This window comes from Notothenia rossii, assembly GCF_949606895.1.
Source record: "Notothenia rossii genome assembly, chromosome: 3".
Taxonomy (NCBI): Eukaryota; Metazoa; Chordata; class Actinopteri; order Perciformes; family Nototheniidae; genus Notothenia; species Notothenia rossii.
The window spans coordinates 66910337-66938255 of record NC_136901.1 but is presented as its reverse complement, the minus strand read 5'-3'; the positions used below and the strand labels follow the sequence as shown (position 1 = coordinate 66938255).

The window sequence follows — 27919 nt, the reverse complement described above, 5'->3', positions numbered from 1 at the left end:
CTAAAGGACATAAACTGCATATTTGTCTACAAATCATTTGACATACTCGCATAAAGGCTCATTTGAAACGATAGCTGTGTGACAGTGCGTATGCCGTGCAGGAGGAGTGGCAGTAGGTCTCTAATAACAGAACAGATCCCTTTGATTTTCCGACTCTGGTGCCGCCTGACAGTTTCTGCTCCCACAGGGCGTGGAGATCTTTAGGGTCAGAAGAAGAGGTCAATTGGTTCATTTCCATAGTTTCTACTTTAAACATTCTTGTGGGCTTTGGAAGCAATTTAATCAGCAGTGAAAACACTGGTTAGAAGCGAGGAATTAGCCGCCGTTGTTAACGATGCAGCATAACAAGATGGATGTGTCCCACAGAGACATACAACATGAACTGTGTGCAGCTGGGCCAGATTTTGACATATGAACTTGCTGCTCATTAGAAATGAAAGATAATACACTTAATGGATGTAATGTTTATTTAGAACATTTTGCGTAATTGAAATAAAGCTGAGAACATTAAGAACACAAGTAAGAATATGAGCAAATTGGACTTGCAATCATCTTTTTGTACCTTCTTTTTGTTTGTATATAATATAATGTAGTGGGGAGATGATATATGTTTCATATAGTATAGACTATAAATACCGTATATTGGATATATATTGGAATAGCAAATTAATAATTGATATTAAAAATCAAAGATTCTCTAAATGTATGAGCAGTTCTAGTTATTTGATGCAAGAAAAACAAACATTCCTCTTCAGCAACAGATGACCTCACTGTGAAGTCACTAAAGTATGTTTGCCTTGATAGATCATACTGTAAGTGTCTATTTTGACCATGAGAGCAGCAAACAGCCAAAGTAAAGAGTCCAGCTATGTGTAATGCTCGCTCGCTGCCTGGATAAAGAACCTGATAGAGAAAAACTGTACTCTCACTGCCTACCGGTGAAAGTGGAAATGTGCTTTGTTGCCCCTCAGTCAGGCGGAAAATTGCAAACCCATTTGTCATTGTGTGCCAAGATGCAGAGGTCAGTCAATGGATTCCTTCATGACAAGATTACGGAATCGAATGTTTTTCCACGGCCTCACCCTTTCACACCTGCACCTCCAGGTAAAATAACAAAACAAGGGGAGAAAGAGAGAAAAGAGGGCTTAGAGCGAGGGACTTAAAGACAGGGCAGAGAAAAACGATACGCAAGAAGAATTTACCGTGAAACCTTGCACGTCTATTGCCCATTTCAGCTTATTTGAACCCAATATTCGTTAAATGCACAGTGGCAGATGAAATGCCAGGTTTTGGCCAACTTCCAAACCAGGAGAATACCGCTAATTATTCCTGTCTGTGACCACAGAACATTCTTATGGGCTCTAAAGGATGTTGTTTGTTATCCTCTGGGTCAAAACAGCAACTGCTTGATGTAAGGTAATAACAGAAACACTTAAGAAAAACGTTTCCACTGCTTGATTGACTGCTTAATCCTGGGGAGAGGCTACGAGGCTGCAGCCTGTTTGAATGTCTCCCAGTGTGTGCACCAAACATATCATGGCATAGCGTTTGCAGAGATAAAAATCATAGACATATTGATTGAGATTTTGTTTTATAGAAATATACAAGGGGACTCTAAGAGTGCAATTTTAACAATGAACATATTATATCTTAAAATTTGAAACCGTTGCAAAATGTATGGGATTCTTCATTGGCCCGTGTCACACCCTTCCACCAAGTTCCAGGATAAGCTCTGGTATTCATATTTTAAGTTTTAAAAGAAAGGCTGTGTACCTGTTTGGGGGGAGCGACCACTGGGTCCAAACGTGGTCATTCCAGGGTAATGGAACATTGAATAGATTGCTGCAGAGAGGATGTATGTCTGTAGGCTGAACCGGAAGCAAGCATCTGAAAGGCTACCTCGACAAAAATCCAATGGGATTTTTCCATTGGATTTTAGAATATTACAAAAACCTAACATACCTGTTATATGACAACTAAGCTATAGGCGGCTAATGCTTGGGGTGATGACTTTTAGTTGTCTAATTTAGCCACTTGTTAGCATTCACCTTTGTTATGATACATACAAGTTTTAGATATTCACCATTGGGCTATTTACTGACGTAATTTATGTCTTAGAACAAAACGGTAAACTTCAGTTAACCAAATACCTTATTTTGGGCATTTAATCATGCTAGGTTAGTGTGAAATCTTTTTCACCTTGTTAATATCAATTCTTGTGAAGTAATCCTTAAATTAAGAAGTGTGAACAAGGTATCTCAGACAATATTTCTGCTCAGATAGAGTTTAAACAGGGGTTAGCTCCACAGTCCATTAATCTGTAGCTCTTACATTGTATAAATCATAGGGCTAAACATGAACAAGCCCCGGCGAGGCACCAGTGATCCAAGAGTGCCACTGGTGTCCCAGAAAAAAAAAGGCTATGCCTACACAGATAACCACTTCAGAGGAATCAATGTGAATCAATGGAGCTGTTACGATCCAAACTCTACATTCAATCATTATTACATCACTTATACAAAACCTGTATGTGTGAAGTGAAAGGTGGATGAAAGTGGATTCAGACAGTTTACACAGCTGCGTGATGACAGTAACCTCAGATCATACTTAACATAGACTTTTTTTTTATGAAAAGAGAAGGCATGATTAACATTTCACAGCTGAGGCTGCTCTCGCATTGATCTCTGGGAGTGTTAGCGGGGCAAAATGTTGGGGGGGACTTCAAACAGGCGTTGCAGCAGAGCTCAGATCCTCCTCCACAGTAATAACCTTGAGTGCTTCTGGAAGAAGGAAATTCCCTGGCCAGGAAAGACACATCACTCCACTACAGAGGCAACGAGCCGGGCTGCAGACTCCACCTTGAAATAACAACTCACAAGAATTCTACATAGAACAAACAAGTGGTATACTATCACAGTCAGCGTGAAGTCAAACTTCTGTTTGTCTGATTGGACTAATCCTGAAATGGTGCCATTATTAACTATATTCTGTTTTCATATAAACATTTTCTTGTGACAATGTAACTGATTTCTCCTGGCTTATCACAGATTCAAAGGTTAATCAGTCACGCCTCGATTAGGCCTTTATTTTTGACAAACCCTTATATTCCCAGTATCAAAGGCAACAGGTGAATAGCTGCAAGATTCAAGCAAGAATGGGAGAACATTTACCCTTCAAAGGTAACTGTTGGAGACATATTTTCCATGTTAGTGTTTTGAGTAATATTAGCATGCAACTGACATCTTGTTAAAAATGTTTAGCAAATGCAAGAATACAGTTGAGAGCATTTTCATTCCCAAATAGGAACGGAAATAAGGATGTAAACTAGAAGAGCACTTGGAGATAAAAGACTTTCACAGGGAAGTTTACATAAGTGAAAAATAATGTGTGTCCACCTTGTGATTCCAATCTGCTCCAAAATATGATAGGATTGTACTGATGCAAAGTTGTGCTAGGAGATAGATGCTAACATCACAGTTAATACACTCACAATGAAAATGAGGTTTACTAGGTTGCTTATAATGTTGACCATGTTAACTGTCTTTGTTTAGCGTTTTTGTATGCTAACGGTTACTAATTAGCATAAACGCAAACTACATGTGACACTGATGGGAATGTAATGATTTATTACAGGTATTAGATCATGAATAGCAAAATATTGGATAAGTGCATTAACTAGCATGAACATTTCAACTAAAAACAGGGTAATTTAGAAAACAAGTGCACATTTTCAATAGCTAAGACTAGAAACCCACATGCATCCATGTGTGCATTCTTTGTAGAAGCTTTGGCCTCTTTCTCCTCTTGCTCCTGCACAAGGCCTGCATACCTCTCCACGTCCTAGTAACTAATCATCTTACAAATCTTGCCAAGAAAAGAGTAGCTGAACACTCAGGAAATATCATATTCAAGCTTTCTAGGGTTTCACCTGTGCTTCCCAAGTTCATTTCCCATGCCTCCACCAAGAAGATGTCAGTAGTGTATGCTTCACTGGGCAGAAATTACACTTCAAAGCCCATGGAGCTGGCCAGCAGAAGAGTTTGAGGATTCGTTCTAATGTTCCGGTGTTTGAGTGGAGGACCATTTATATTCCCACAATAATGTTTAATACTGGCCTCCTGTCTGCTTGGCTGTGCTCCATCACTGACCCAGGTGTGTTTTTATTGGATTCAAACGTATCAGTGCGGTGATCAGGAACCTGTTGCCAACTAGGTAGGTCAAGTCTCGGTGTTATGAAACCAGAAACATTTGTTAGGAAAAAGAAAGACAAGGAGAAAGGATTGGATACAGAGGTGACATTCACTTCAAATACAACTTTATAACTTTATAACAGCATTAATTGAAGTTAAAAGAAAGGAGGCAGGATAAGCTTCTCTCCTCTGCTCGGCAGGATCAAAGTGCCTCTCTGTGCACATTAGGAAAATACAGGGGACTCATTTCAAGCGCTCAAAGTGCCACATAGATGCTTAGCCGCACATTCCCCCTGTCAGAGGCAAACAAAGACAGTTTTCTGGGAGGAGAAAGGCATGCCGTTTCCTCAACATGCCTCACCTGTTGTGACCAATCACAATAGCAGTTACAATCCCGAGCCCTGAAGGGAGATAGGTGAGGGTTTATGTTGTCATTGGTGGATGTTTTACAATCGGGTGAAATACATCTTTTAGGTTAATGTTTATTTTCACAGGGACCACCTCATTCCTTTGGTCTGACCCAGAAGGATGCAGTGTGTAATCATAGCAGCATTGATAGGAGCATGTTTAAATGTCTGCAGAGCAGCAGACGTTACACATTCAGTGAGCTTCTGCTGTGTCAACAAGCAAGCTGTCATCCTGTGAACTGGAAATATCCATTGTAAGTACGTACATTTTAGTGAAACACAAGCAGTGCCAGATACTGGAGTTCTTACTTTGTAGTTTCTCTTCATAGTGACATGTACCTATAAGAACTGTGTGGAGTAGATGTTGTTTTCAGTGACAGTGAAAGTGCAGCAAAGGGGAACATTGTGCCAGTCTCCAGAGGACAGTGAGAGGTGGCTGCAGCATTGTGTTCCTGTATCCGTCATGGTTGGTAGAGCCGAACCGAACAATGTGTCAGTACACACAAATAAGGATTAAAAAAAGGAAATTCTTCTTGTGGTATCTTGAAATGCAGATGTTTTTGTTTCATAGAGTCAGTAGAAAAAGACTTGTGTGCTTGTTTTTGTTCTCCAGCTAGCTAATTTCCCTGTCTGTAGATTGGTCGGTATTTTAAGGGGATAATTCAAAACAGGAGTCAATTAAGAAAATCCCTGTATTCAACACTTACACGTAGTCATATGATCTACTGTTAATATTGAAATAACTTCCTCTACAATGTAGTTGAGTAGAGTTTGTTGGTGCTGCTCACAGCTGGGAAAAATGTGTTTATGTGTCTCTTAAGAAACAAGGCCCTGGTAGCTTTTTATTTGGTGCAAAGTTTGAATAAAAACTGTTGACATTCCATTCACTTCTACTACTAGAAAGGTTAAAAAACTCAAGAGAACAAGAGATAGGGAAAGTATATTTGTCTGCTCTTCAAAACATTGTTTTATCAAATGAAATCCCAGCACAAATGTTAAATAAATCACACAAAACAAGCTTTTGAAGTAAGATTAGCCAATGTTGAAGAAATGCTGTGGGTGAATATGAATGAATCTGCTGGCACTGCAGCTCAGGGCCTCACTGCATCTCACAAATCACAGCCTGTGGAGAGATCCTGTGCCAGGCTGAAACTCAGAGCATCCTGCAATCAGCAGAAATCTGAACGTGCATCAGATTGATGTTAAGACAGTGCAGATAGCCAGTGGGAGAAGAAGTACTCAGATCCTTTACTAGGGTAAAAGTACAAAAAAGTAAAAGTATTAATACTCCATTACAAGTAAAAGTACTGAATCATACTGAGTATGATCAAGAAAATGTACTTAAAGTATTAGGAGGAGTAAATGTAATCAATGCAGGGGAAAAAATGAAGAATTATGTAAACTTAATTAAAATATTTAATCGGGAAAGCAGCAAAACATTCCTTTTAAAAAAAATCCGGAACCATGAAATGTTTTCCACAAACTTCTTGGAGAATTAGCTAAATTGTTGTTAATTTATTTTCTGTCATCCAACTCATTGTTTTAGATTAGGTATTTAAATGTAATGTTGGATAGCTTAGGCTACATCAAAAATGTATATTAAAAAAAATCTTCATAAGGTTTTGTATACAAATCTGAATCTATTAAGTAGCCTAGTAACTAGAGCGGTAAAACAAATGCAGTGAATTAAAAAGTGCATTATTTCCTTCTGAAATGTAATAGAGTAGAAGTATAAAGTGGCACAGAAAAGTAAGTCCAAGTACCTCACATTTGTACTTAACAGTACTTGAGGAAAAGGTACTTAGTAACTTTACAATGCTTATAGCCTTAAGCTTTGAGCTGTCCAGAGACCATAATACAGAATTTGCACACATATAACGGTGAATGAGCAAATTATCATTTTGGGAACAAGTTGTCTTCACAGCCTCCTCTTTCTTTCTTTTGTGCCTCTGAAAAGCAATAACGTGCAAAAGTATTGTCTGTTCTCTGCATCATGAAGGCTTCTGCCTGCTGTGATGTTGCATTGCAGAGAGGAGGAGAAGATAAAAGCTGATGACAGGGTACTTTCATGTTACTTATCGTGGCTCCCTATCAGGGCCATCTAGATGGGCCAGACAAAGTACCACCAGGTCCCGTAGCTTTGAGCAGAATCTCATCTGTTTCATCGTACCTCCCTGCCTTTAGTCGCACGGGGAGATGGGAGGCTGGTGGTCCGCGCATTTAGACCGCAGTGAAAATAGAGGGGCGCGTCTCAGTGACAGATAAGTCTAGTCTTATTCAGGAGGCATCTGTGTTTTATGATGGACTTATAAATACAGAGCTGGATGAAAAGGGAAGAGAAGAAAAGCTCTGATAAACTACACACACATCGTCTCACGCAACACTTCTCAGCAGGAGATAGCGTGCTCATCTCTTAAATGTCCCCTAAGCTGTAAGACGATGCATGTGAGGGTGGAGGCATTTAAGAAGAAACAAGAACATATCAATGCATATATTTTCTTGTTGAGCAAATAATAAAACACAAACAGATACACTTTGTACAAAAGTAAATCACTGCAGCAGTGCTGCTGTGAGCTAAACGCTAATAAATCTAGGATAAATGTAATTAGAAGTAAGACAAATTGAAAGTTGATGCTAAGTCAGGATAGCGCCAAAGTTATTGTGCTTTATCATCTGTGGATACAGCCGATCAAGTCGATATACCAAGTGGTGGCCATAGGGCCATGGTGCTAGCGTGGCTCAACCCAGTCTCACGGCATTTCGTGTTATAGTCACGAAATTAATTGAATCTATTGATTCGTGTTCACCGACAATGTATTTCTAATGGTAGTATGTTTCGTGTCTGCACCACGTCTTTTTGTCCGGTCGGGTCTTGGAAAACCGGAAGCTGTGTTGTTCATAAAAACATTTTCTTATTCAATATCTTACCCTAAGCCTAACCATACCTTTTATTTTAAATAGTATAATGTCTGAGTTTTTTTTGCCGTCCGTGAAGAAAATAAATGGGACTCAGAGCCTCAGAATACTGAAATCTGTATTTTTTTAATCTGTTTTTCCTTCTAATTTGTTATTATTTACATTGCTTTTAAAATCGTTTTGTGTGACACGAAATAAATTGCGAAATCGTGTTGGTGAACACGAATTAATAGATTAGTTTCGTGACTATAAAACGAAATGCCGTGAGACTGTGTTGCGTGGCTAGCAAGCGTCCGTCACTGATGAGAGTTACACCACTGAAGCCTCACAGTGCTGCTAATAATGACTACCAACATGGAGAAAGCTTTAGGTATTTGGCAGCGAAGGTATGTAATTTCCTTTTTTACCATAGTTCTTGTTCCATGCTTGTTCCTGCATGGAGCTGCTGCGGGAAACCCCAACTTCCCAAGAAAGAGTCTCTGCACACCTGCACCATCACTACCAGGTGTCAACTTGTGACTCCTTCATAAAAAAGCATATTTTCCGTGCTTGTAATGTGTGTGGGAGTCTATAAATATCTTGATTGCTGTCGTGATTTTTTTTTTATTCAGTTTTAGACTCTCTTCTAAAAGAGCATCAGTTTCTGATATTTCCTGTGTGGTAAATTTGGAGCATGTGCATCAAGGTAGCTGTCATCTTTCACCCTTTATCTCCAAGTTACTGTTACATATCTACTGTAAATTAAACCATAATACAAAATCAAACAAAACTGCAAAGGAACTAATTTTAGAAATGTCTTCAAGTTGTTCAAACTTTTGGCTTCAGACACTGCGGTCCCCAGAGGAATTCTTACATTGTATAGATAAGGACAGGCGGCTCTATTTGTCAGTGCATGGGGCCCCTTAAGGGCCCGGCCAATCTGATGTCCACACACTCTCTCTGCTGCACTCTGACATTTTCTCAGCAGTATGAGGTTACATATGAGGAAAAAGACATCTACATCATCATGCCTCTATTCGGCAAACAAAACGGCCTCCCTCCTGTTTCTGGTGACATAAGGACGAAATGTCAAAAGTTCCCAAAAGGTTGCGGGCCAAACAAAGTATTCTCTAAATGAGAATGGACAGGAGCCGGTATTTTTAGATGACCTATGTATCAGTTGCTATTTTTATCTGCAGCTTCTGTTTGGTACGACGACCTGTGACCTATGAGGTTCTTACTGAATTTTAGAAAGGGGCAAAGAGCATAAAGTATACTGAAGTACATCCCCAGGATTACAAGAGTTCCAGGGTGAGAGTTGGTAACCTGCGGTAGCTGCAGGCTAGCAGGGTCACAGCCCACCCAAGGGGGGAGGGAAGACAAAGGCTCAAGAGGATGTATGTTCCCAGACACAAAGTAGACAGCTCCAGAGCCCAAACACAAAACACAGGAAAGCATTGAAAGACAGCCAGGCAAGTTGGATGCTAGCTATTTTTCTTAAAGCCATGAAATACAAAAATTGGCAAAGAATGAGGCGATGTGATGAAGCCAATAGAGGCCCAATTTTAAGTGAGATCATGCTGACAATTAATTGCCCTGTGAATCTTAAGATATCTCTAAGCAGTGCAGGAAAGGTTACAAATTGGATGGCGCAAGCAAAGCATTGACAATACACTCCTGATCGTTGATTGCAGCGGGGTCCCTCAGGAAGAAAAGGTTATAGGATCTCTGAAAAGGCGGCCATTGTTCGTCATCTCCAGCAAATGACTTTGTAAAAATGAGAGGAAGAAAGGCAAACCACTGGACCAACGTGATAGCAGCCCATGAAAGTGGAGAGCACTGATGCATGAGAGGAAAGCGCCTTATGTCAAATATAATTGTCCTGCCTTGAAAACGAATCTAGTAATGTCTGATTTGATTCCCTCCTGTTTGGCTCAAGTTACTTCCTGTCTGCTTTAAGCATGTTCTCCTAGATAATCACGCTCATGAAGAGATTTTGGGGTCTTCCGATGTCTTTGTCCACCAAAGAGCTGAATTTAATGACCTCTTATTTCCTGTTTTTTCTTTTTGTTCGCTTGAAGCTTGAAGTTTATATTGTGGTGACCACCTATTTAACCACTGGGACATAATTCAAACTTGGAACTACAGTTGCGGCTATTGTTCCCACAAGGACATGTTATGTGTTACCTATATATAGTGTGTGACCTCCTGGCTCTTTCTCTTGTCGACCCGGACTGCAACCAGTCAACAGCTCTGTAATAAAGTACCATTTTGCACCTTCCTTGAACCGCCTCTGACTCCCTATCTCTCGGCACTACACTGGTGACCTTGATACGTCTTTAGAAGTTTCTGGGACGGACCCGAACACGGCAAAAGGAAGTTTCTTTCTCGAAATGCCAGGGATGATGGGAGGCGTCCGTGGCTGCCACCGGCACGCGGACTGAGGCTCGGTGTGCGCCCCGCGGAATGGCTGGGGATGTTGCTCGCCATTCCCGCATCGGCCTTCCGGCAACAGGTGGACGATGCACGACCTGCTGGGTCGACCAGCAACCCGATTGCTGCCTCGTGGGTTTGTTTCTTCAGGGCGTGCGGCTGCACGTCCTGGCTGCGCTAGTTGACGGCGACTAGCGGCTAACCACGTGGGGCTAATGACGGCTAGTAGCTACCCATGGCTGCCAGTTAGCGGCTAACGGCTAGCGGCGACTAGCGGCCAACCACGTGGGGCTAACGACGGATAGCAGCTACCCATGGCTGCCAGTTAGCGGCTAACGGCTAGCTGCTAACGGCTAACGGCTAGCTGTTAACAGCTGTTGACGTATTTCTGTTAACATCTGACTGTTCGACCAGCCGGTTGACCTCGTGTGGACACTCTCACCTTTTTCACCACCTCGACGGCGGTTCCAGACGCCACTCACGTTTTCATCGGCGCATGAGTGGTGCACTCCTGGACCCCCTCTCGCCTCAACAGTTCCGGACGTCGCCCATGCTCCATCGGCCCATGGTTTGCGCGCTCGGGGACCCCGTCTGGCCTCTCATCTGTCCACGGCTCCTTCCTCCCGGGGAGACTGCTCCTGCCTCCCGGGGATACCTCAAGGCTTGCCGAGGATTTCGTGCCCGCCGCCGCTGTGCGTTTGCCTGCGGCCGGGATGCTCTCCTGCTTCCCGGGGATACCTCAACGCCTGCTGAGGACTTCGTGCCCGCCACCGCTGCGCGTCTGCCTGCGGCCGGGCTGCTCTCCTTCCTCCCGGGGAAGCTGCTCCTGCCTCACGGGGATACCTCAACGCCTGCTGAGGACTTCGTGCCCGCCGCCGTTGTGCGTCTGCCTGCGTCCGGGTTGCGCTCCTTCCTCCCGGGGTGACTGCTCCTGCCTCCCTGGGATTCCGCTCCATCCTTCCGGAGATTTCATGCCCGCCGCCGCTGTGTCTTCACCTGCGGCCGGGCAGCGCTCTTTCCTGCTGGGTTCTCCGTGACACCTACTGCGGCCCCCTTACGACGGCCCGTTCCGACCCGCCACCGGTGGGGGTGCCCTCGCCCTCGTTAGGGCCCCTACCCTCTCCTGCGGCCTCCTTTCGTCGGCCCTTCCAAGGCCCGGCCCTCATTGCCATGTTTGAATTCTGGGGGGGCTTGTGTGGTGACCACCTATTTAACCACTGGGACATAATTCAAACTTGGAACTACAGTTGCGGCTATTGTTCCCACACGGACATGTTATGTGTTACCTATATATAGTGTGTGCCCTCCTGGCACTTTCTCTTGTCGACCCGGACTGTAACCAGTCAACAGCTCTGTAATAAAGTACCATTTTGCACCTTCCTTGCACCGCCTCTGACTCCCTATCTCTCGGCACTACAATATAAAGTCACTGCAACTTCTTTTAAATCTTAGTTTGACATCTTGGGAATTATGTGTATTTTCTTTTCTTGCTGAGTTAGGCTCCATAAGAAGAGTGATTCCTTATCTGTAAACTGCGCTACCGGCCAGCTAGATTACACAGTTAGCCTTTTCACATCGTTAAACCTTCTTATTATACTTGTTCGTGCTGGTAGGCAGATTATTTTAACCTTTGGTTTGCCGTGCTTCTTTATGCTAAGCTAACTGCTGTAAGCTCTAGCTTCATATTTACTCCTACACACACTAAAAAACAGTTTTTCATGCTTTGATCTAAACACTAAAGTCAACACTCACAATTACAATGCTAACGTGTTAACGTTTAGGTTTCAGGTTCATCATGTTTTATATTAGCTTAGCAAGTTAGCACGCTAAAACGTGGCAGCACAGACGAGGCTGTGGGAAATGTTATTTGTTTATAAGTATTTCTTCATGAAGTAAAAAGTATATGAGCAGAAAGTAAGTAATGGACAGATTAAAATGTTAACCTGAATCAGAAAAATGTCAAGAAATGATTCACAGTGAGTAGAAATCAGTCTCTGGGGAGCACACATTTCTGTACAAAATATAATGGCTTTTAATTTAACCCTTTTTTAAATATTCCATTGTGCACCAAAGTTCTGGGTATCAAATTTAGCTAAGCTGCTAGGGTAGAAATGTACTATTGTTACCTACCGTCCACACGATTCTCTTGACATGCAATTAATTGATGACATCTGGTGCCAAAAAAAAGAACACTTTTTTTTTAAATAACCACATCCTCCCTGAGTGGAGGTACCAGCTGTTCAGTGAAGATGGAGAAGGTGGATGTCTCCCATGGTCACTTGTCATGCTCCATCCTTCTTCTGTCTGCAGTCCTGGGCTGTTGGCTCTTTGGTGAGATGTCTGCAGTGGCCCTTTTCCTGACTTTTCTTTTGCCCGTTGCTGCTGGCCTAGAAGCATGTCCAGCTGTCCCATCATTCTGTCAGCGCCGCTGTCTCCCTCAGCCCCAGATTAAAAACGCCAAAGGGGCCGCCAGGAAAAGTGGCTCGCCCCGTCTCTCAGGACTTATGTCAAAAATGTTTCAGTCCTCAGGTAATTTGCTACAGTCTGGGATCCTTTCACTATTACTTCAAAGAGCCTCGCAAAGAGAGAGAAATGAAAGGGAAAAATGATATTTAGTTGTGGGTAGTGACAGATCTACATTCTTGAGTATTGACATGTGATCTGAGTGAGGAGTCCTCCTCCACAAGGGATGCTGATAAAAAGCACTCTGTGCATGGAGTGCCATCCAAAATTGAGCTAGTTAAACAAACTGACTCATCCCCAGAAGAATTCAAAATCTTTCCTAAACAAATAGACAGTACTAGATGGTTTAATGTTCTTTTTTTGTTTCAAAGTTGGAAAAAAAACTCCTAAACTGTTTAATAGTGGCTAATCAAATGTGACACATTACAAGTGGTTAATGAGCATCTGCATACTGTTACTCAGGATGTTTACAACTGGACATCAGTTAAAATTAGTTCCTTTTTGGCTAAGAAATAAGGTGTTGATTTTTTATTTCCTTGAATTGCCGTTCCGCCCGAGGCAGTTTTTTCTTTCTCTGGAGGTTAAAGTGTCTGAATGAGCCTTAAATGCTCTTGGATTGGTGCACGTAAATGTTGGCAAGAGAAGTTTGTTCTGCCCTCTGTGTAAGATAATCCTCTGCTATTGGACTTAAATACAAACTGGTTAAGACCTGTGGAATGAGGAAGAGAAGTGGAAATGTCTGTGAAATGTGACTTGGAAAGCCTCACAAGATATTTAGATGTATCTGTCCATGTGCACTCTTGCCGTTTGGATCGATATTTAACGTTTTTTCAATACTTGAAATGTACCAACACAAAGGTATTCAGAGAACCTCAGCAGGCCGTGACAAACCTGTGACATCTCCAAAGCACAACGTCTCAAGGTTTTCCCCAAATCAGGAATGCATGGGTGCATTCATGGCAAACAAAAACGAGTGATTAAAGAGGGTAACAGGATCAGCTCTAATCAGTGTGTCAATGCCAAGGAGTTTTGAACCATTGTCAGCTCACTCCAAGAAGTGATCTCTCCCCCTATTCATTATGTGCCGTGCCGCAGCAGTCGTCCTCTCTGGCGTGAGCGGCCTTCTCTGCTTTCATGTGTCTGTGCAGAATGATCAAACCACGCAGATAGACAGTGTGCATTAACGCTGCCAGTGATGGGCCTGCCCTGTCATTTTTCTGACAAAGAACAATGGCCACCTCATAACTAATGGCACTCACACATAGAGAGCTTCTTCAGAGGAAAATAACTATTATAACAAGACATGTTCTATCATGTGATAAATTCTGTTTTCGCAAGCCGAATACATCTGTGCCTCCCTGCTGAAAGTATTCAGAGATGCAGTACAGATTTGATCTTAAGAATACGAGTGGGTTGAGCATTGAGAAACCGAGGAAACGATGGTAGAATAGTTCAATTACATCCTCTGACATGACAGCACCCCTTTATCTGTTAGTCTCATTGTGAGTGAGAGGTCAGGGAGGGATGGAGATCACACACTGTGCTGCACAACAACGCTGTGTCAATGCTGCCCTCTGTTGGTCAGGGGTATGACTTACCTCTAACTATTTAGTATCTGCACTGTGGGAGCTTCTAATTTTATCAAATGCAAATAACTAAACAAGGTAGCTGATTAACAAACATGTAAGTCTTACATATATAAATAATCTATAATCAGCGATAGCAAAGTATGTTATGTGGAGTTATATTAAACAATACAATGGACACTTGAAATTGCAAAAAATATAATGATTGGGGAGGAACAATGTGCCAGCATTATTACAGCCATTGAACAAGCCCTATGATTGGTCTAATGAAAAAATCCCTTTGTTTTGTGCATTGAAAAAAGGCCTCTGTTAGGTCCATTGAACACGCGCTTCTTTTGGAACATTGAAACAAGCCCTCTGATTGGTCTACTGAAAGATCCCAATGAAAAGCTAATTGAAATTAGACTTCAGATTATTCCATTGGAATAAGATTCAAGATTGATGGATTTATTGTCATGTGGACATTAGCTGCATATGGCAATGAAAAAAACTTAAGTCACAGGCTCCTCCAACAGTGCAACATGAAAATATATAGAACGTAAAACAAATAAAACATGTAAAATAGCGCAAGAGAATGATTTTAAGATGTGCAAGTAAATACAAATGTGCGGGCGAGGTTAAAAGCACACAACAAAATGTAAGCAAACACTGAAAAACTGAGTTGGAGAGGAGCCAAAGACACGGCAGCCATCATCACCGGCACCATCTTCACATGTTCTCCATTCCATTAAAACAAGCCCAATGATGGGTTTCATAAGTAATCCAATAGGTTTAACATGGAATCTCATACACTTCACATGTAATGTTGTGGATTTCACATGTTATCATTTAGATTTCCCATGTCATCATGAAAATGTACGTTGGCTTGGTACACCACAAACACTTTCCAAAGCCACAGTGAGCATGCAGTATTTTTCGAAGCATATATACTGTATATCACATATTCAATATGCGATTTGTACTTTTCTGTAAGGGCATGCAACTTCAACTTAACCCTGCTCATTCATGTTAACCTAGTAGACAATAAACTAAAAGGAAAATACACATGAAAAATATATAGAATAATCAGTAAGAAGAAGACCCAGCTCTGGTGCTGATTGGCTCCCTGACACCACAATAGAACAGTTCCATAAGGCAAGGCAAGTTTATTTATGTGGCACCTTTCAACACAAGGCAATTCAAAGTGCTTTACAAAAATGAAAGACATTAAGAAAATGGCATTTAAGAACAGTCATTAAAAAGCAAAGATCACAGCAAATTTGAAATCTAAAATTCAACACCCATGTAGTTAATTTAACACTATGAAAGAGTTTATATGGAAACCACCAGCAAAGTGTTAAATTAACAATTTCCAAAGTGTTGACAATATAACACTATCATAGTGTTACTATACTAACTCTAAGATACCATACCTATATAAGGCATATTTATACTTTTTATTTTTCAAAATACCAAACAGATCATGCATTTTAGCCATTCCTCATTTCGCTCAATTTAACACTGTCTTTGCATGGGCTGATTCTGTGAGAACAGCACCATCTACAGGCCTGGCATATGTACTACAGCGTCTCCAGCGCTTTCGAACGGCAATGTCCGTGGCTGTCTCCTCCTGATTGGTGGAGTTGGCCCAATAGCCGTAGCGCCACTTCTGTGACGTCATAGAAGTGTTCAAATCTGGATCAGTCTGTATCAGATCCGTTGCAGTCCCTTTTTAAGAGATTTGGGTATGGAGGAAAATAGAGAGGGTTGTGTTTTCTGACACTTGGTGAGTTCCCTGGAACACCGGGGACACATATTCATGAATAAAACATGTACAAAAGTGCATTTTGCATGATAGGTCACCTTTAAGTGATTTGTAAGATATCCATAAAGAAAAATCTGTTTACAGTTCTGTTTCATATGGGTGTTGAGAGATGTATCCATAGATCTCTTAATTTTTCTCTCGAAGTGCACCAGATTCATGCTTTTAACTTCAATATTTTAAAAAACATATTCCCGGGGGAACATGCCCCCGGACCCCCCTAGAGGAGGTGAGGACCCCCCTAGAGGAGGTTAAGTCCACGGTGTTTACATGCTTATTTATACAATATGTGTGCTTATGCTAACATCATAAGGCAAAAGTTGGTTCCGTGTTGTAGTGAGAACACGCTAGAGTGAGGGGGGCCCCCAAGCCAAAGCTCGCTTAGGGCCCCCAAAAGTCTAGGGCCGGCCCTGATTAGCCTCAACCCTCTGGGAGTTCAAAATGAACACTAATCTAGTGTCAAATGTAGTGTATGATGTGTTGTCTTATGATGTACAACAAACTGGTGTTAAAAGTTACAATGACCAATAAATAATTCCAGATATCAGCATACTGTATATGACAAGTGCTTTATTTGAATGGTGGCATGTCTCTTAAGACTGACAAATTCTCCTAATATTCAATTCAACCAATATTCAATATTGTTCAACAGCAAAAATGTATATAAATAACCCTCTGTGGCAGTTGAGGTCCAAAAATGTTGTTTCTTGCCCGCCGTGCCAGGCAACAAACAACATTTTTGGACCACACACACACACCCAGTGTTTCAGTACAAAAAAAAAAAAATGCCAGAGGGAGAAATAAAAATGACAGCACATAGCTGTCTAAGACAACATAAAAAATGGTGTCATTGGCACAGACATTTGCAGATCAAAAGGCTTATGAAATTGCAGTGCATCAGGTTCGATGACTGAAAGACTATCCTGCTTAACAACATTAAAAGGCATAAAGATGCTCAACAAATAAACTTTCCATGTCTAATACCAAAAAATGAATTTCAGCTCTCATCAGAAAAATACAAACAATCTGCCCAAACACTGGTATCTCATCCATCAAGTCTAAGCAGACAACAAGACCGGTACGATACTCAATACCTTGACATTTGACCCAAGGTGTGACACTTACTTCACTAGACAGATTAAGCTGGAAATGTTCTGAAATAATCTCACCATTTTCAAGATCAGTCAACATTTCTGTTTTAACAGGCCCAGACTCTATGCCTTTGATGGGAAGGGATTCCCAGTGATATGCAATACCTATTTGGCGTTTCTTTGCAAGGGATTTGGTTATGTTCCTAAAGTTTTTTATGCTGGACTTAAAAAACTTGTGTTTGGCTTCATATCTCATAGTCCACACGTGTACCAACGGACCAATTTGGCGCATGCATTCAGGATAGTGGATCATAAAGTGATGCTTTGGAATGAGATTCTTTAGAGCAGGCCTATTCAACTGGCGGCCCGCGGGCCAGATGCGGCCCAGAACCAACTCCCGAGTGGCCCAGCCTCCCGTAGCCAAATTCCTACAGTAGTACAGACCATGAACGCAACACTCCGCGTTGCATAGAAACCACCAAACCACAACGCAGCACGTTTTTTGAAAGTGCATCTAGTGGTGCTAGTAATGGTGGTCCTATGATAGCAACTCTAAAACATGTCTCTCTCAACTCTGAAGCGTAAACAGAGACAAAACGGTCATTGATCTTGTGGAGCAGATCCAAGTCAAGCTGGACCTTTTCGCGACCGACTTGAGCACGGGTCGGATGCTGCATTTTCCGACGCTCCCCAAACACATCACATCTCCGGCACAAATCACGGATGTGATGACAGATTTCATTGCGAGGTTGAAAGAGAACTTTGCCGGTCGATTGGATGGACTTGCTCTGCCCACAGAGGTGATGGGCTTTGCCAGAGACCCCTTCACTGTTGCAGAAGAGGGGGACGCATCAACCAGAGCAAAGGAAGTGGTCCCCTGCATCGACAAGGGGAAATATACACTGGAACTTATTGACATGCAGCGCACTAACGGGCCAGCGAAGTTTTGGAGTGATGTCAAAAAACGGCAGTTCCCTAACGTTCAGAAAGTAGCGATCTGTGTGCTCAGTATGTTTGGATCAACATACACATGTGAATCAAGCTTTTCACACATGAACTCAATCAAAAGTAGCACTTGCTGCTCCCTGACTGACAGCACTTTTCACCAATGTCTTAGGATTGCATTGATATCCTATGAGCCAAAAATCACTGCTCTTGTTCAAAACAAAAAATGTCCCTTCTCCCATTGAGAAAGTCAGCGATGACAAATCACAAATGAGGTGACAGTAAGCACCTAGTTTACTATAGTAGACGTGTAGTGTAGTGTTCATTCATATAGTTACCCGTATCCCTTGTTATGGGTTTGTGCACTGAAGGGTAACTTGACAGTTCTTTCTGTATTCATTTAAATGCACTTTGTAATGTGACCAAAACGTATGATTTTTTTGTTATTACTTGAAAAGTGAAAAAATAGTATTGCTACAGTACTACCTCTTTGTGTTGCATTGCTCTTTAGCTGTTTTTTTGTATGTCAGGAAATGTATTAAGACTGCTTGTATTCAGTAAATGCACTTTGTGATGTGCTTGGTTCAAAAAAGATAACCTGAATATTTGACTTCTAAAGCAAACAAATGTAATGCTACAACTGTGCACTTTTTTTCAGATTCTGTTAAATTAATGCTAATTTGTTGTGTTTTTATGCACTTTTTGACCTACCTTTGTTAGATGAACAATGAATAAAAATTGCATGTTTTTCATCGCAGTAATATGTGTTTGTTTAAAATGTGTCACTACCCGCTTTTTACAGGCCGCTGAATGTCTGGCCCAGCTGAATTTTGTAGTTATAAAATCTGGCCCAACTGAACGTGTAGTTGAATAGCCCTGCTTTAGAGGATACAGCTCTTTGAACAAACTATGATGCTCTGCTATAAGATGTTTCAAAAATATTGTCATTCCCTCAGTAATGCTGGGCGAAAATAAAATATTGATGATATGCAACAGCGACAACAGTAAATACCAGTGTCTGTTACCTTCTGGGACTACATCACCAAACATGAGCGGAATGTTCATAATAAGACATAGTGTTTGACTGGCATTGAGTCCAATGCCGTTGCCAGATTGTTCAAGGTTTATCCTTGTAGGACGGTTATTTTTGTCCAAATAGCCAAAGTTGAACGCATAGACCAGGGGTGCCCACACTTTTTTGGCTGGTGAGCTACTTTTGAAATGACCAGCTAACCGAGGTCTACCAACCAAAAATAAAATCCCAAATTGCAAGGGTTGCTGAATAACACGTTTTATTTTTACATGGGATAACTACAATAGGGCTGCAACAAACGACTAATTTGATTATCGATTAATCTAGATTAATGAAACGATTAATCGACTATTCGGACTACTACTGTGTGCCTTGCACAATTTCTCAAACGCTCTTATTTAGCCATCAACTTTTAGATTTAGTTTGAGGTTGTTTTAGGCATGTGGAAACTAACAATGAAGACAATAAAGATGAATACTTGATTCAAAAATACATATATTATTAAATTAACTTAACAAATTGTGAACAAAATTAACATTGCTTTTTATTTGAATTAAATAAATAATATTTCACATCAAAAGAAACAACAATGTTTTAACAAATCTTATTAAATAATCTGATGACAGAACTGGAAACAGAATAGCTGAAACTTTAACAAAATAAATAACTCAGTTACCTCTAATCATTAACCCATGTTTGTATAATGTAGTTAACTCCGTGTGTTGCTGCTAGCATACATAACACCTGACGTGGAAACGTTACTCGTGGATGGGGCTACAGAGCTACTCGAAAGACAGTCGAACCCGATGCATTCCTCCGTCTGAATGTGGTGCACTTTTGCTAAATGTTTAGACAAATTGCTCGTGTTACCGCCCTTACATGCTAAACACTTTTGGTGACGAGCATTGTCCACCTCAAGACGGGTAACATGTAACCACACCTTGGAGCGCTTCTCTCCACCATGTCCTCCGTGTGTTGCTGCATGTACCAGATGCGTGTGTGTAAACTGCCCCGCCCCCTTGCAAACAGACGGGGGAGAGAGAGATCTCTTCTGGATTGGAAAGATAGAAAATACACCGACCATAGACGCATTTGTTTGTCTTTTTGCATGTTAGAAACGAGTTGGCGACACTAAGACTAAGAGATAATGTTTGTGTAGCAATAATACATGACCTTTCTCTTTCTCAACTCGCTACTCGGAGGGAAGTCGCTGTCATATGCCTTGTGAACACTCCGATAATGCCTCTCCACGTTACCTTTCTTTGGCAGAGCGACGCTTGCTTTACAAATAAGGCAAATAACCTTTGAATGTGACATCACAAAAAAAGATTCTCCCTCCCATTCTGTGTGGAAGTGGTATGTCTTTAGCTTTTTGCTCGTTCCCGCACTCATTTTGTTGTTTGTCTCTCCCGGCACTTGACTGATTTTGTATCGCTTTGCATTCTGTGTTAACAGACTGGAAAGCAATAGGTCGCTTTTTCTGTCAATCAAGTCAACTCCTGAATTAAGTGGCAGGGAGGCCAAAGGAGGAGGGATCAAAACCTGTTTTGTCTATTTTAACGGAGCTGGATTTTTTTAAATGTATGAATGACTCGCGATCTACCAGCATTGCCCCCGCGGTCGACCGGTCGACCGCGGTCGACGTACTGGGCACCTCCATAGACTCTTTGGAGAGTGTCCTAACGAGAAATGAAATTGGCACATAAATAGAAAAACAGCAGCTTGACTTCATATTGTGCTACACCTTCTAAGATGTCATGCATTATGTCAAACACAAAGTTATCACATATGTTGAAGTATGTCAAGGTATTGAGTATGCTGTTACGTTTGATACCATAACAATGGCCTTCACCTGGGTTCTGAAGAAGATGACTTTAATGTTCCTCATTTAACAGTTTTGTGCGCAAAATCAGCCGCGGGTCATCCTGAGTGAACACAGTCTGAGCTGATGTTTTGTCAGTGAGACACATCCTACAGTAATGGTTTGCACTGAAAGATTCCACATATCCAAGAAGGCCATTTAAGCCTAGATTGTCACCTATAATCTGTGCAATGGTACCATAGATTGGTTGCTCAGCAAACACATTCATTCCCTGTTCCAATACTTTTATATCCTCAACCAATGGACTAAGTATTCTGTCAATGCCTTACTTTTTCCCGTCCTGAGAGTGAAACAATGAAATGAGGTGGATATTCATTAGAGAAGAATTCAGGCGCGGTGGCAAGTTACGAAGAGTGAAATATAAACATCCAAGTTTATGAATGCCTTGTTTAGACCCTAATGGGTTTGCCGTTTCAAAATCGTCGTAATAAACTTGAAGTGCATTACTGTACTTGGAATAGGATGTTTTTTATAATACTGTCCATCGGAAAAGTCCTGATACATGTCACTTTGTCTGGTGTCATGAATGTGTTGACATGCTTCCTCATTCATGAAAATAAACTCCAAGGTCTTCAAGATGGGTACATAAATGAAAGTGTCGTTGACTGGTACCTGTTCATATATTCCAGAGATTCTGTTTCTCTTTGAATCGAACACCCAAGTGCACTTCGACAACCCCCCATTTGTCACTGAAATATTTCCTCCATTTACTGTCTTTGTTAAAGTCAGTGAAATAATTATGTGCATTTTTCGAAAGCTTCCTCAACTGCGATACGACAGGCATTATCAGGAGGTACTACACTCAACACTTGTTCCTTCATATTTGTGTGAACTTCATTGACATACTCTTCCATGCTTTCAACAACGGACAATATAACACTATTGGCAACACTGCCCTGTAATTTGGCTATAAGGGTGCGTTCACACCTGCCTTGTATAGTCCGGTTGAATCTAACCCTGGTGCTTTTAGCCGCTTGGTGCGGTTCATTTGGGTCGGTGTGAACACAGTCCGAGACCTCTTAAGTGAACTTAGCGTTTTTACCCCTTAATGGTTGAACAGCATTTCCGTGCACATGACTTGTGTTTAAAGTTGATAGTCCGTTTGAGTTTTGCCCATGTGAACGCAAACCGAACCTTCTGAAAAATGATACAATGTAACAAACTGTGGTCTGGTGTGCACCAGAGAGCTGACTATTAGGTGTGAATGCACCTTTAGAGATAGAAGATCCAGACGCACTGGCCTGCTGATTTGGCAAATCTTGATCCATGTCAGAATCACCAACACGTAAAATGTCTTCCCTGAGAATAACAGCTTGTTGAACTGGTGATGAAGGATTATTGCTTGAAACGACCCCATCCTTATCATGGTATTTATTCAAGTGTTTTCTAAAACCTAAAAAACTTTTGAACTGCAATGAGCAGCCATCCTGAGCGCATATCAAATTAAAATGTTTTCCTGGATACAAGCCATGAACAAGCTTAAGGTGCCGAGTTAAGGATCCAGGGGCGTGTCAAGCAATAATCTGCAAATGTAACACTTATACATTACTCACAAACTTAGTTCTCAGTTCCTTGACCTTGGGGCTCTCACTGGTGGTGTCAACATCTATGTTATAGACAGTTGTTTGCAGAAATGTGTACATGCTTTTGAGTGCTGGATCATAGCAAGTCCCTAAGACAAAGTGAAGCTTAAAAAGTTCATCAATTGCTGCTAAGGAAGTGTTAGCCTCACAGGGGATGAGCTTCTTGTCGATCAGAATGAAGAAGTTGCCGATGGCCTCCTTGCTGGTCCCTGAATCAAGACGAAATGGCTGGCTCGTGTCGATATGGCTCTGAAGGTGCTCATCCAGACTCCTACAGGACTGAAGGACAAGGCAAGCAACATTTTCATTTTACATGGCTAACTATGCGCATGTGTGTGTAATATGTGAGTGTGTTTTTAGAAATAGTTTATATTTGCACTAGCCTAGTCCTACATAGTGACAGCCAGTGGCGTCGCCTGGCCTGGGCATTCGGGTTTCTGTAGCCCCGGACAATTCTCCCTCAATAATATAATACATTAACCGTGCTTTACGTGAACCTCATCATGACACAAGAGAGGACGGCAGAACTGTAATTCCCTGTGTTCAGTGAATGCAACAGAGGCAAGACACCAGACCAATCAGAGAGTTGCATAGAAATAAACGTGCGCTTGTGTCATTCAAGCTCGGCTCTGTGTGTGTGTGGCAATAGCGCATTTAGTGTGATAGAGGGAGAGAGGGAGAGAGAGGAGAGAGGGAGAGAGGGGGAGAGGGAGAGAGGGGGAGAGGGAGAGAGGGGGAGAGGGGGACCGGTGCCAGCAGGGACCGTGTTGCTACCATCTGGTTAGCTAGCTGCGCTAACGGACATAAGGAGCTGTTTGTTCCACAACAAGTTGGAGGAGAGTCCTCTCCTCTCAGACTGAGAGACTCAGGTGAGCTAAAGGACTCTCTGAGTGTTTAGATAGTTAACTTTAGTCTAAGTTATCTCCGTGGGTCTCAAACGGTTTGGTCACAAATGATTCAAAAGATTATCTCCGTGGCACACCTTCATATGATCATTATAGTTATAAAAAAATAAGAGAATAAAGGAAAAACCGTTATGAAATGGCAGTAAAACAAGAATACAGTTTAAAAGGGGAGTGATTTGTAAAATATCCATAAATAAAAAGAAAATCTGTTTACAGTTCTGTTTTATATGGGTGTTCCAGCCTGGACCACCACCACTAGTGTGCCCTTGAGTAAGGCACTTAGCCCTTAGTTACTCCAGGGAGAATGTCCCTGTAATTGGTAATTGTAAGTCGCTTTGGATAAAAGCGTCAGCTAAAAAGAAATGTAATGTAATGTGTTGAGAGATGTATCCATAGATCTCTCCATGTTGCTCTCAAAGTGCACCAGATTGATGCTTTTAACTTCAATATTTAAAAAAAAAATCTTCCCGGGGGAGCATCCCCCCGGACCCCCCTAGAGGAGGTGAGGTCCGCCCACCACTCGTAAAAAATAGCACTTTACCCCTGCCTATAGTCCGTGAGCTGATTATCGAGCCTTCATTGTAACAGTCGCGGGTGTACTGTGTGTGTGCGTGTGGGGAGTGTTGCAGTAGAACATTCCACTGTAGCCACTGTGGGCTAAGCCCCGAATGTTTTCAGGTCCAGGCGACGCCACTGGTGACAGCTCTCTGTAGTAGTTCTGGTGGCTAAATCTAACATTCTTAAACCTGCCACATACCTTGTGAAATACGACCAGATGGTCAATGGCCTGAGCTACACTGATCTTCTGGGTTTTCTTCCTTCCCGTAGGCTGGGGTGACAGGAGGTGCAGAAGGAGGAGGATGGATGCCATATCACTGTCCCACTCTGTAAGAAAAGAGAACAATGATACATTTTTGTTTTTAACCATCTGTATAATGTCCAACAGTTCATAGTGCATGTACAAGCAAAATACAAGACATGAAGTCTCACAACACAATAAAGTTTGGAAAAAGTGAAGTGGCCTGAATACTTTCCTAACCCACTGTACCCTGGCATTCTCCAACTGTGTGGTCATACACTCCCTCCAGTCTCACATAGACAATTTACAATAGGCAATATGACATGATATGACAATGCAGTTCCTAAAACCATACCTGGTGATTCCAGTGATGGTTCAGTCAGCATTTCTGCCTGTTGGATGACCTTTGCTTTGAAGGAGGCTGGCCACTTTTCCAGTAGTTTGGATGGAGGTTCTGACCCAAAGAGGAGACTGAAGTCTTGGAGAATCTAAAACACATATACAGCACAAACGCAAGAACAACCATCAGGTTTACAATTGACTACTAATGCCAATTTCACAGGTGTAGATCATCTCCATTTAACCGAAGGTTGCTTAAAACGTCTATCAAAATAGATTTACTAATAAATAACATTCTTAATAAGCAAAAGTAGGAGTAATAAAATATTACCAATCCTTTAGTGTCCAACAGCCGCGGAAATACTGAAAGGACAGTGGAGGATCTGTCAGGATCGTGGACAAGGCGCTGTCTATATTCCAGTGTGTCTCTCATCTTCTTCATGATGACTTCTCTGTCGTTTGTATGATTCATCACAGATATGAGCTCATCTGGATGATCATCACAGATATGAGCTCATCTGGATGATCATCACAGATATGAGCTCATCTGGGTGATTATCACAGTGGCCTATCTCTCTCCTTAGCATGGGGCCTCCATTGTCTTCTATTCTGGAATCCTTGGACCTCACAGGAAGTCGCGTCGCTCTCTGAACAGACTTCAGTCGCCACGCTAGAAACCCACCGCCTTTCTGACCGTCATAAAAATGCTCCTGACCTAAAAGGACATAAGAGGAATGGTAAATGGACTGCACTTACTGTATATATAGCGCTTTGGATACAATTGTCAATTCACCCATTGACACAAACATTCACATAACCAATGGCGGCAGCTGCCATGCAAGGTGCAGGCCTGCTCATTGGGAGCAATTCTGGGTTCATTGTCTTGCCTAAGGACACTTTGATATGTGGACAGGAGGAGCCGGGATTTGAACCACCAACCCTGCAGTCATTGGACAATCCGATTGGACAGGAACTACAGGAATTCTTAAATGCACTGGCATGTTATAGAAATCCCACAGCATTCAAGGAACCATGTAAGCCATCTAAAACACTCTACTTTGATCATAATCAAGAATAACTCACATATCCTGTCTTCCCATGTGGATCTTTGAGCGAGGGAAACAGGGTAACAATCCCCAGTGCATACTTCTCTTTGGTCAATCGCTGAGGGATTCTCCTGTAGAGCAAAAACAGTCAGTGGTTATATTTCATTCAATTAAGTCTAAGACCAGGGGCGCCGTAAGGGGGTGAAAAGTTAGGATGATTCTAAGGGCCCGTGACTGACAGGGGCCCCAAAAAATGTTAGAACATTAAGAAAAAATGTTTAAGTAACCTTTCATCAATCATCAATAATTAACATTAATATAACGTTATATTGATGATGTACTCACTAAACTTATGATTCATTTAACTTATTTTCTTCCAAAAGTTAATTATTTAAAGCATCGAACACCCCCCTCTATTTACATGTAATGGTTTGGTCCTGCCTCCAAACGCTGTGCAGCACCGGCCCTTTCTAGCAGAGAGACTAGTGAGAGCATGTGAGGAGCAGGGATGCTAGTACTTCAGTGTGTACGATGTCTCAACGACTAACAAAGTCAGGCTTTCAAGAAAGAAAAGAAAGGAGAGAAAGACAAGAGAGAGGGACTAAAGGGCGACAGTATGTCACCCAGTTTTTCAAAAGAAAAGGTGGGTGTGGTCCATGAGTGGTGGAAATTAGTCTGTTAGTAAATAATAATAATTGTAATGTTTTGCTGTCATTAAAGGTGGGGTAGGTAAGTTTGAGAAACTGGCTCGAGATACACTTTTTGTTATATTCCATGGAATGCTCTTAACATCCCGATAGCAATGAATATCTTAAGTGCTTTGACAAAAATCCATAAAAAATGTAATCTTTGGAAGCCGTGGCGCTGTAAAAAGCACGACCAATCATTTGAGCCGGCGCGGCTAAAAATAACTGGATGGCCTACCTGCCTGTCAGCCTTCCATATGTGCACAAACTTATCTCGTGCCCTCATTGGTCATGTGCACGTTTGTGTGTGTTGGAGGAGGGAGCTCTGTAAGGAAGTGGCAGATTTTTTCCGTTGTGTATTTTCAAATTCTAGCGCACTCGAGCTGGTTTCTCCAAAATGACCTACCCCACCTTTAAGTACTGTTAATATCTTCACAGAAAATGCTGAGGTTTTTAATTTCACTCCTCTTTTAGCTGACATTTAATAAATGCAGGTAAATTTTTAGCAGCAGTTGTCCCTCCCCTGGTGCCAGGACCCACAGATCTATCTCTATCCTTCGGCGTGAGAGGACGCTGGCGCTGACTGTTCGCCGCTTCTCTGTCCGAAAATCTCGTCTTTCTTTGTGTTAATCTAAGAGTTTCTGACCACTTTCTACTGCTATAGATTGCTAACTATTCTGTTGTTTTTTTGTTCTGATCTGGACATATTTGTTACACCCGATTGCCATTTTTGACGGACGCTTTGGTTCTCTACCCTGCTACACCTACCTGCTAACGCTGCTCCATCCATCAAATAACCAGCCCCATTCTTCGTCCTGCACCTCCCCGTGGGCCCTGACTCTGGTTCTTCTTCCTGCCGGTCCCCCCATCTGCTGTAAAGGACAGCCTGCAACTGACCTCTCATCCTGTCTGACGGCTGCCAACAGCTCCACTTTCAGCGCCGCTGGTCTACAACCATAGCCAGCGCTGTGCTAACGCTAGCATCTTACCGCGGCACTACGATGTTACGATACTCTGTCTCCCAACTTTTTAATTTCAACAACTTTTCTGCGCTTCCTCTAAGCTTGTCTGTCATCAATTGCCTCGGGCTTCTACGCAGACCGAGGTATGTCCATAGAGGTTCCAAACGCAGATTTGTTTACTCCCAGTCCGGAAAATCAACCATAACATCTATCTGGTCGACTAACCGCCATGTCCCACAACTGTCATGTCATCTGAGCGCACTTATTACTCCATATTATGCACCCACCACTGGTCCGTTACAATCCCAGCTGTACCGAAAACCTGGAGTGGATTCCACTGCCCTCTTCTCAGAGCTGGTCCAAATTCCTGGAGTGGATCCCACTGCCCTCTGCTCAGAGCTGGCCCAAATACCTGGAGTGGATTCCACTGCCCTCTGCTCAGAGCTGGCCCAAATACCTGGAGTGGATTCCACTGCCCTCTGCTCAGAGCTGGCCCAAATACCTGGAGTGGATTCCACTGCCCTCTGCTCAGAGCTGGCCCAAATACCTGGAGTGGATTCCACTGCCCTCTGCTCAGAGCTGGCCCAATTACCTGGAGTGGATTCCACCGCCCTCAACCACCAAAAACTGATAATAACACACTTCCTTCCACCTCCTCTCCGCTCCTCCCCCCCATCTCACATTCCTCCCCGCACTGTCAACCTGGACAACCTCTCACCTCTTCAGCCTGTGACCATACCACGCCCCTCCCACTCAACTAATATTGCCCTCCTTAACATCCGATCACTCAACAAGAAAGCCCTCATCCTCCATGAACTAATCTTGGAAAAATCCCTTGATTTCCTTCTGCTCACCGAAACCTGGCAACAGCCC

The 27919-nt window shown here is 42.2% G+C and overlaps 1 protein-coding gene across 3 annotated transcripts; it reads right to left on the bottom strand.

Moving 5' to 3' along the window:
- Positions 1-605: 605 nt before the first annotated feature.
- Positions 606-27534, bottom strand: LOC307031250 (uncharacterized protein). 3 transcript variants are annotated; one of them, XM_079668190.1, is made up of 7 exons: positions 26853-27534; positions 25436-25529; positions 24684-25067; positions 24369-24501; positions 23972-24099; positions 22459-22588; positions 606-1092 (listed from the first exon to the last, which is right to left on the bottom strand). In XM_079668190.1, the coding sequence occupies exons 3-7, from the start codon at positions 24822-24824 to the stop codon at positions 1079-1081; spliced, it is 546 nt and encodes a 181-aa protein (XP_079524316.1). In that variant the 5' UTR covers positions 24825-25067; positions 25436-25529; positions 26853-27534; the 3' UTR covers positions 606-1078. The 3 variants fall into 3 exon arrangements, with proteins under 3 accessions (XP_079524316.1, XP_079524315.1, XP_079524314.1); XM_079668189.1 differs by lacking the exon at positions 606-1092 and adding an exon at positions 12352-12489; XM_079668188.1 differs by lacking the exon at positions 606-1092 and having other exon boundaries at positions 15396-22588.
- Between the last annotated feature and the right edge of the window lie 385 nt (positions 27535-27919).

Bases quoted from the DNA above. Each gene is read 5' to 3' on its own strand.
- LOC307031250 (XM_079668188.1), bottom strand. From the start codon at position 24,824: ATGAATCATACAAACGACAGAGAAGTCATCATGAAGAAGATGAGAGAC. The intron at 24,502-24,683 runs GTAATATTTTAT...TATGTGTTTTAG, and splicing joins TGTTGGACACTAAAGGATTG to ATTCTCCAAGACTTCAGTCT. The intron at 24,100-24,368 runs GTATGGTTTTAG...CTTTTCTTACAG, and splicing joins ACCATCACTGGAATCACCAG to AGTGGGACAGTGATATGGCA.